Source organism: Hibiscus syriacus, unplaced genomic scaffold (genome assembly GCF_006381635.1).
Source record: "Hibiscus syriacus cultivar Baekdansim isolate YM2019G1 unplaced genomic scaffold, ASM638163v2 tig00012146_pilon, whole genome shotgun sequence".
NCBI classification, from domain to species: Eukaryota; Viridiplantae; Streptophyta; class Magnoliopsida; order Malvales; family Malvaceae; genus Hibiscus; species Hibiscus syriacus.
Window position 1 is genome coordinate 6215 of NW_024062266.1, and position 9022 is coordinate 15236.

Below are 9022 nucleotides of genomic sequence, written 5' to 3' on the forward strand. Positions count from 1 at the left end.
AACGTTTAATATCAAAATATTGAGAATTATCATTAAATATATATTACCTTATACTTACCCCATATTAATCAATAAAACATTTCCTATATTATTGATGGATAAATTTAATCTCTATACCATTAAAAAGAATCAAATATACTATTTTTACAAATATAATATTTATTGTCTAAAAAAATATCAGTTAAAAAGTTTAATATTTGTCATTATAAAGACTAAAATGATTTATTTAATAATAGAAGAATGGATTTGATTTCATTTATATAATAAAGCAAATTAATTAATCCATTTAATAGTAGTGAGACTAGATTAATACAATCCATTTAGTACAGGGACTTGGCTGCTAGTTTCACCAATAAAAAATATCATCGATTCTTGTATAACTATGATGTGATTTTTTTTATATATAAAGAATGAAAAAATAAAAGAGAATACCGATTTGATCCTTAACAGGTAGGGCAGCTAAGAACTCTTATAAAATAATGTGCGCCAAAGGCCAAAGTTCCCTGTGCGACCAGAAATTTTTTAATAATTTTTCTTTAACCTCTTTCTCCTATAAATTGTTAACAAACCAAACACCAAATTTCCCAGGAAATCCCAGTTTCCATGAAAGTTCTGGGGGAGCCTGGATCTTTAACTCTCCTTTTATATACCAATTCTACTCGTTTCTCTTATCCACACTCATCTCCATCGATTTTCTCATCAAGTTATTGCCACAACCTACACAAATCCATGGCCGCTTGTGTTGATACCTCGAGAATATCCAATCCTTCCCAACTTTCTCAGCCTGACGACAATCATTTCAGGTATGGAAATCTCTGCAGACCCTCTTTTCCAAATCATGTTTCCAGCGAACCCTTTATTGAAAACCACACGAAAACTGCCCCCACAAGAGAATTCGTCGATTTTCCTTTTGAGGAGGAAGAAGAAGAAGAAGAGGTTGGTGATTTATGGCTGAAAATGAAAGAAGAAGCAAGGTTAGATGTTGAGCAAGAGCCCGTCTTGTCAAATTATTATTACACCTCCATCTTGTCCCACAATTCATTAGAGAGTGCTTTAGCCAATCACTTGTCGATCAAATTATGCATTTCAAGTCTTCCTAGTGGTACTTTATATGATATTTTCATGGCTGTGCTCGTGGAAGATCAAGGGATTATAGAAGCTGTAAAGGAAGATTTGAAAGCTGCTAAAGAAAGAGACCCTGCCTGTGTAAGTTACGTGCATTGCTTTTTGAACTATAAAGGGTTCCTAGCCTGTCAAGCACATAGGGTAGCACATAATATATGGTCTCAAGGGAGGAAAGTTTTGGCCTTGCTGATACAAAATAGGGTGTCTGAGGTTTTTGCTGTGGATATTCATCCTGGAGCTAAGATTGGGAGGGGCATATTGTTTGATCATGCTACTGGTGTTGTTGTTGGAGAGACAGCTGTGATTGGAAACAATGTGTCGATTTTACATAATGTAACATTAGGAGGAACTGGTAAGGCTTCTGGTGATAGACATCCAAAGATCGGAGACGGTGTTTTGATCGGTGCCGGTACTTGCATTTTAGGGAATATTAAGATTGGCGATGGAGCTAAGATTGGTGCTGGTTCTGTGGTGTTAAAGGAAGTGCCACCGAGGACTACTGCTGTGGGGAATCCTGCTAGATTGATAGGGGGAAGGAGAACCCTATAAAGCTTGACAAGATTCCAAGTTTCACCATGGATCATACTTCACACATTACCGAGTGGTCTGATTATGTTATTTAGAGGGACAATTAATTTTCCTTCTTGAAGTTTTGGAATTTTAACCTCCCTTGGTTTGGATTCGACTTTGGAGCCTTCTTATCGGTGTTATAAGAGAATTGAAGTTCTCCTATTGGCAAACGGTATAGTTTCTAGTCAATAGTATATATGCTAAGCCGCTTTATTATGTTATTTATATAGGCCGCTTTGTTGTAGGTACGATATAATATATTTTCTTGTGGGAATTATGGTTTCCAATCATTGCCAGAGTGCACTGCAGTTGTACTTTTGCAGTTAATATGAGAGATCTGTTTTCGTTTTAATAGCTGAGTAACTCAATAAAGTTTAGTTTGGAACGTAGTAATGAAACTTAAAAGAATGTTTAGTATTGTATCCTTTTGGATCAAAGCCTTCACTTAGATTAGAGAGTGACATTGATGAACAGTCCAGGGGCAGGGAGGATTAGAAGGAATAATGATAGAAGTTATGACGGAATATCTTCATTACCATTTATTCTGTTGGTATTTAGTGTCTAATGCATAGATGTTATGGTCCAAATGATTCTAGACTTTGTAGAATGTGTCAAAAAGGTTCTATTTTGTCATTATCTACTGCAATTTACTATAAACTCTACCAAGATATTAATAATTAATACTCTATTTTTAAAGCAAGTCCTAACTATGAAAACAATATAGTCAATTTATTGATGAAATTTGAAAAGAAGCTAGAGATTTCGTCAAGCCTTCTATTAGCATTCGAGTTTCGGGAAGCATTTGCAATATGCTTTGGTTATAGCATGTAAGTTAAGTGCAGAGTCTGGGGACAATAAGATATGGATAATTGTTAAGGTCAGATATATAGGTTACTTTAGTTCCTGTAAGGATTACAGTAGGGTAGAGCTTAATTTTGAGCTTGAGTTTGTCATGGTTGGAGAAGAAGAGGGACGAGGAACCATCAAAGAACAATTGGGAAATGAGGATCGAGGGTTAGGGATTGAAGACAAGGATTGGGAATTAAATCACGTGAGGTGCACGAGGAAATTTACCATAGCAGTGGAGCAGGCCAGGCAAAGTAAATGTCTGAAGGAGCAGCCCAAAACCAAAGGTTCAGTACCTGAAGAAGAAAGGAAAGAGAAGAATAATTCTGTTATTTAGTTGTTATATAGCAAGGACAGCTGGCATGAAATGTATGGCAAATGTAACTAAATAAATTACATGCCTTGGTTGTAAAAATCCCTTATGCAATGAATGAATGATCGATTTCTTCTCTCAATTCTCTCATTCTTTTCTTAAAACTCGTTCTATTTCTTCTATTCCATAACAAATTGGTATTCAGAGCCTCCATTCCTGGCTTTTGATATCTGTTATGCTAAAGAAAAACCACACAATGACACAAAATCCATAACTTTTTGCACTACAGAAACAAATAGAGGATTTGACGCTTTTGGTGAAGAACGCAACAGACGACACTAATCCACCAAAGTGGTGGGAGAGGAAAGACAATCGAATCAGCTCATTGGAAGTCCGGATGGATACATATCAAGGTTATGTCGAACAAATTTTGGGTATACTGATTAGAAAGAAGGACGGGCAGGAACCAGAAAGCCCCGATAGTCAGCAGGTGAATACTCTTGAACCTTCAAAACTTGATGGTAAGCAACCAGCGGCTGTGACAATAATCAATGAAAAATCAGGCTTTACTTACCAACTGGAGAAATCTAGAATTCTAAAGTCCAAACCAGATGAACCACCTCAGAAGCCGAAAGCAGATTTGCAGTTGGGTGACGGCAGTGGAACAAAAATATCACAAGGAGCCCTTGTTGATGAACGATGAGGGTCATTTGGGAGTCTCGGATCAGTGACACCAAGACTTCGAATAGAATTACCTATATTTGAAGGAACAAATCCAAAGGGATGGATCCAAAAGTGCATCAAATTCTTTCATTTTTATGGAGTTACTGCTGAAGAACGAGTGGCGCTAACTGCAATGCATAATAGAGGTAAGGCTGAAACTTGGTTTGATGATTATATTTTGCAAAAACATCGAGTCTTATGGCATGAATTTGAAGCTGATATATGTCATAGATTTAACGACAAAACTTTTCCGAAAATTATGGAAGAATTTAGTAAGTTGTTGCAAAAATGTTATGTTGACGAGTAACAAGATAAGTATGAAGAACTTAAGCCCTATATTCTGATTCAAAGTCCTACATTGCGAGAGGAATTCTTAGTGTCAATTTTTGTTAGTGGTTTAAATGAGGGTCTCGAAATGGGTTTCACTCAACCTTTGGCAATAATAGTTGCTAATGGAGAGAAAGTCTTCAGTTCAACTAGATCGAATCAAGTATCTTGGACAATACAAGGATTCCATTTTAATCATGACTTTCGAATCCTTCGACTTGGTTGGAGTGATAGGGTGCTTGGTGTCGATTGGATGAAGCAATTTAGTCCAGTTCTTATGGACTGTAAAGACATGACTTCGAGCTTTCAAAAGGATGGCAACCTGATGATTATACAAGGTCAGACTACGATGGGTAATTGGAAATCGATACCAGGAAACAGAATGCAAAAAATGACAACAAAGGTTTCTTCTTTAATGGACGAATTATATGTACTCGATATGGACCCTGTTGCTTCAACAATTTCCAGTGAATTAGAGCCTTTATTACAAGAGTTTGACAGTATCTTTGATGAGTCTACGGGTTTGCCTCCTATCAAGGTTCATGACCATCCAATTACTCTCATACCAGGCTCCTTTCTAATCAATTTACGACCCTTTCGCTTCACGCATCATCATAAAAATGAGGTGGAAAAACAGATCACTCAGATGTTGACTTCCTCTATAATTCAAGCAAACAAAACTCCATTTGCTTCTCCCTATTTGCTGGTTAAGAAGAAAATTGGTTCTTGGCGCTTTTGTGTTGATTACAGACAACTAAACAGCCAGACGATCAAGAATAAATTCCCAATTCCAGTTGTTGAGGACCTTTTGGATGAATTACATGGGGTAATTTTTTTTTCCAAAATAGACTTACTCTCGGGAAATTGGAAAATCTTTATCCAACCACAAGACATCCATAAGACAACATTTCAGACTCGTCACGTCCACTTCAAGTTTAAGGACATGCTAAAGGTTCTGGTGCTCTATATAATCGGAGCTTTCATTCCAGCAACTATGATCGATGTCCTGTATTATTTTGATCACAGTGTAGCTCTGCAACTAGCTCAGCAGAAGGAATTCAACTTGAGAAAACCACCTTCTTTTCATTATGACTTACTTCTTGGATTTTTGACGATATTATGTGGTCTTATTGGCATCCCTCCGGAAAATTGTGTCATTCATAAGTCTCCTACGCATACTAAAAGCTTGGTTGCATTGAAGCATCAATTGCTTCGAAACAGAATAGTAGTGACAGCCCGCAAATGTATGCATAATAATGCAAGCTTAGGACAAGTGTACGACAGTATGCGAGAAGCTTATCAACAAATACAGAGTCCACTGGTTTACCAAGAACCTACTGCTAGGGGATTAAATGAACTGAAAGCATCAACGATTCAAATGGCTTCAAGCATGGTAAATATTGATGCCTCTGTTGATGAGACAGTATTTGACGTTGAGAAGGAAATTGATGATCTACTTCCTATCGAGGTAAAAAAAATAGCGGCTAAGTAACTTGGTTCAAGCTATATTGGTCGGAGGGTGCGTTGCAGCAATGCTTTTCATAAAAACGGATCACGAACCACTAAAATATTTGTTGGAGCAAAATGGTGTTCACTGTCCAGATTCAAATAGATTGAGACATTTGAGATCTAATTCAATTGGTGGCTCTTTTCTTGCTTTCCTCACTGCACTTGATTCTAACACAATCAATGGCCATTCAGATACTAGGCTGCTGAAGGGTATCACAGGTTTGAAGGAAGGGAACAATACTTTGCCAGAGGTTATTAATGAAAGAGAATCTGGATCTTTCGGAGAGAGCAAAAATAGTATGAAATGCAGAAATTTTGCATCAGTAGCTAATGGTGGTCAAGCTGAGTCTGATTGGATTGAACAATATGAGCCTGGAGTCTACATAACTCTTGTAGCATTGCAGGATGGAACTAGGGATCTTAAATGTGTGCGGTTCAACCGACGAAGATTTGGAGAGCACCAAGCAGAATCTTGGTGGTCAGAAAACCGCGAGAAGGTTGTGGACAGGTACTGGGATTGGGAGCTTACAAATGAAACTCAACCTATTTGGAATATGTTTACTCATCTAAAGAAATATGTAGGGTATAAGTTTGGGTATATTGAGCTGCCAATTCATGACCCATGCCTAGCTATGGGGTTTCTACCTTTTTATTCTATTGGTCTTCGAGTCGGGCAACTTGTTACATTGAAACGGAGAAATGAGAGGCCAAACAATATAGGGAAGAGCAAAGTTTCACAAAACAATGATGAAGTGTTGTATGAAGTGAATGTGAATTCCGATAAACTACCTACTCTGCTATGGTGTTTAGAATTCACATTGCATAAGGTCCCATATATGTTACAGAATAGAATTAAACAACATATTGAAAAAAATCGTAGTGAACGACAATTTCAAATTGGAGAAGAAGTATACCTAAAATTGCAGCCCTACAGGCATATGTCCATCGCCCTGCGAAAGAACTTGAAGTTAGCAACGAAATTTTATGGGCCTTATCGAATTCTGGAAAAAATAAGAACAGTAGCCTATCGATTAGACTTACCAGATTCCTCTCAATTGCATCCAGTATTCCATGTGAGCCTCTTGAAGAAGTTCATCGACGATTCATCCATTTTTGTCACCGATCCTCCTACAGTTGATGATGAAGGGCTGTTGCAAATCAAAACCTTAAAGATTATGGGCAGAAGGATTGTAAACAAAAACGGCAAACCTGTGATTCAACTTTTGGTTCGTTGGGAGAATCTCGCTGAAGAGAATGACATTTGGGAGGATTATTCGACACTCAAGGGACAGTTTACTGCGTTCGATCCTTGGGGACAAGGCTCGTCTCGAGGGGTGGGTATTGTCATGGTTGGAGAAAAAGAGGGACGAGGAACCATCAAAGAACAATTGGGAAATGAGGATCGAGGGTTAGGGATTGAAGACAAGGATTGGGAATTAAATCACGTGAGGTGCACGAGGAAATTTACCATAGCAGTGGAGCAGGCCAGGCAAAGTAAATGTGTGAAGGAGCAGCCCAAAACCAAAGGTTCAGTACCTGAAGAAGAAAGGAAAGAGAAGAATAATTATGTTATTTAGTTGTTATATAGCAAGGACAGCTGGCATGAAATGTATGGCAAATGTAACTAAATAAATTACATGCCTTGGTTGTAAAAATCCCTTATACAATGAATGAATGGCTGATTTCTTCTCTCAATTCTCTCATTCTTTTCTTAAACCTCGTTCTATTTCTTCTATTCCATAACAAAGTTTTGACTATTAGTTTCCGGACCTTGAGTTTTGACTATTAGTTCCCGGACCTAGAGTTTTGATGTTTGAGCTAAATCTTGTCAAATTAAGTTATGATACATAAGAGTTGATAAGGTTGATCACATGTCTGCTTGAAATTTTAAGATGGTTGTCCTTGTATGCGATTATTATAGATGAAATTCATTATTCAATGCTTCACTTCAAAAAAATTTACTCGAAAATGAGTTTTTCAGTTTTAGAGGTTGAGTATTGTCTTCTCTGGTTTTCTGTGTGGAATATTTATATTTTTTATTTTTTAACCTATCTGGGATGTCATGGAAGGAAACTGTATGTTCCCAAGATCAGATTTTAGTGTGTTGGGCATTTCTTAACATAAAAGAGTCCCAAGTACCTAGGCCGGAAGAGATAATGTATATCACTATAAAACTCTTCTCTAAATATTTAAATCAGATTCTATTAATACGGCATGTGAAAAGATACTGATACAAACGAAAAGGATTCGCCATGTATGCGCAAAAATTTCAGTTTGGCCATGTGCTGGTAGGTTAAGTTCATTTAAAGCATCCCTACAATCAGATGAAATAAATAATGCCAAAAGTTGGCTTTCACACGCAGCAGGTATCAAGATTTTCATGCTGCATAAATTCAGAAGAATGCAATCTCATCAACACATTTTCCTCTAGTCATGCTTAGTTTTACCCTGGATAGCTAATTCAAGTTGCTCCCGTTGTCCCTTGTGTTCATTTTCATGGTGTTTAAGCTATGGATGAGATCCAAAATAAAGGACTCTCCTGGAAGCTACCTATCATTGGCCACCTACACCATTTAATTTCTTCTCTTCCTCATCACCGCTTGACCGAATTAGCCAAAAGGCATGGTTCCCTGATGCACCTGCGATTTGGTGAATTATCACATATTGTTGTTTCTTCTCCAGAGGCTGCCGAAGAAGTGATTAAAACACATGATATCAATTTTGCTACCAGGTCTTATCTCCTTGCTGCAGAAGTCTTAACTTATAATTTTTCAGATATTGGTTTTGCACATTATGGAAGTTACTGGAGGAAGCTTCGAAAAGTTTGCACATTGGAGCTGTTAAGCATGAAACGTGTACAATCATTCTGATCAATCAGAGAAGAGCAGGTGTCAAGTTTGGTTAGATCCATCTTTTCTAGTATAGGATTGGAAATCAACCTTGGAGAAGCATTATGCAACTTATCATATAACATCACTTTAAGGACTGCTTTTGCCGGAAGATGCAAGCAACATGAAGCATTCACTTCATTTCTGAGGAAAGCTGTGGAAGTTGGAACTGGTTTTAATATTTCCGATCTGTTTCCTTCCGTCAAATTGCTTCCTGTGATCAGTGGGACGAGAGCCAAGCTTGAAAGGTTGCACCGTGACATAGACACAATGCTTGAAAGCATCCTTGAAGAACATAGAGCAAGCTATGCAAATTTGAAGGACAGTGTTGATGTAGCAGATGATCTAGTTGTGTTCTTTTGAATCTTCAGGATAATGGAGGCCATGAATTTATTAGCTTATTTATTAGATCGTTTATTGATTAATGATATTTTGTTATAAAATATTAAAATAATATTCTTTTATTTTTATTTGAATTTTAACTCATTAATTTAGATATGTGTTTATTTCTAGACATCTGGATAATGAAAAATATACATACACACACCAATATAGGTACGAAGATCTCCCTCAATCCCTTTTGAACTTATTTTTGATTATCAATATATTCAAATTTTAAATGATATTTTTATTAAGAAAGGATTTTTGTGGTATGATGATCTTCGTAGTGATTTTACATTTTAACTAGGTGTATTTTTATAATTATATATTTTTAATAATT

At 36.9% G+C, this 9022-nt stretch overlaps 1 protein-coding gene across 1 annotated transcript; it reads left to right on the forward strand.

The window, feature by feature from the left end:
• Positions 1–488: 488 nt before the first annotated feature.
• LOC120205122 (serine acetyltransferase 1, chloroplastic-like) lies at positions 489–1807 on the forward strand. Its single transcript, XM_039205047.1, has one exon. It carries the CDS (start codon positions 604–606, stop codon positions 1672–1674), a length of 1071 nt encoding a protein of 356 aa, XP_039060978.1. The 5' UTR covers positions 489–603; the 3' UTR covers positions 1675–1807.
• The last annotated feature ends 7215 nt before the right edge of the window (positions 1808–9022 follow it).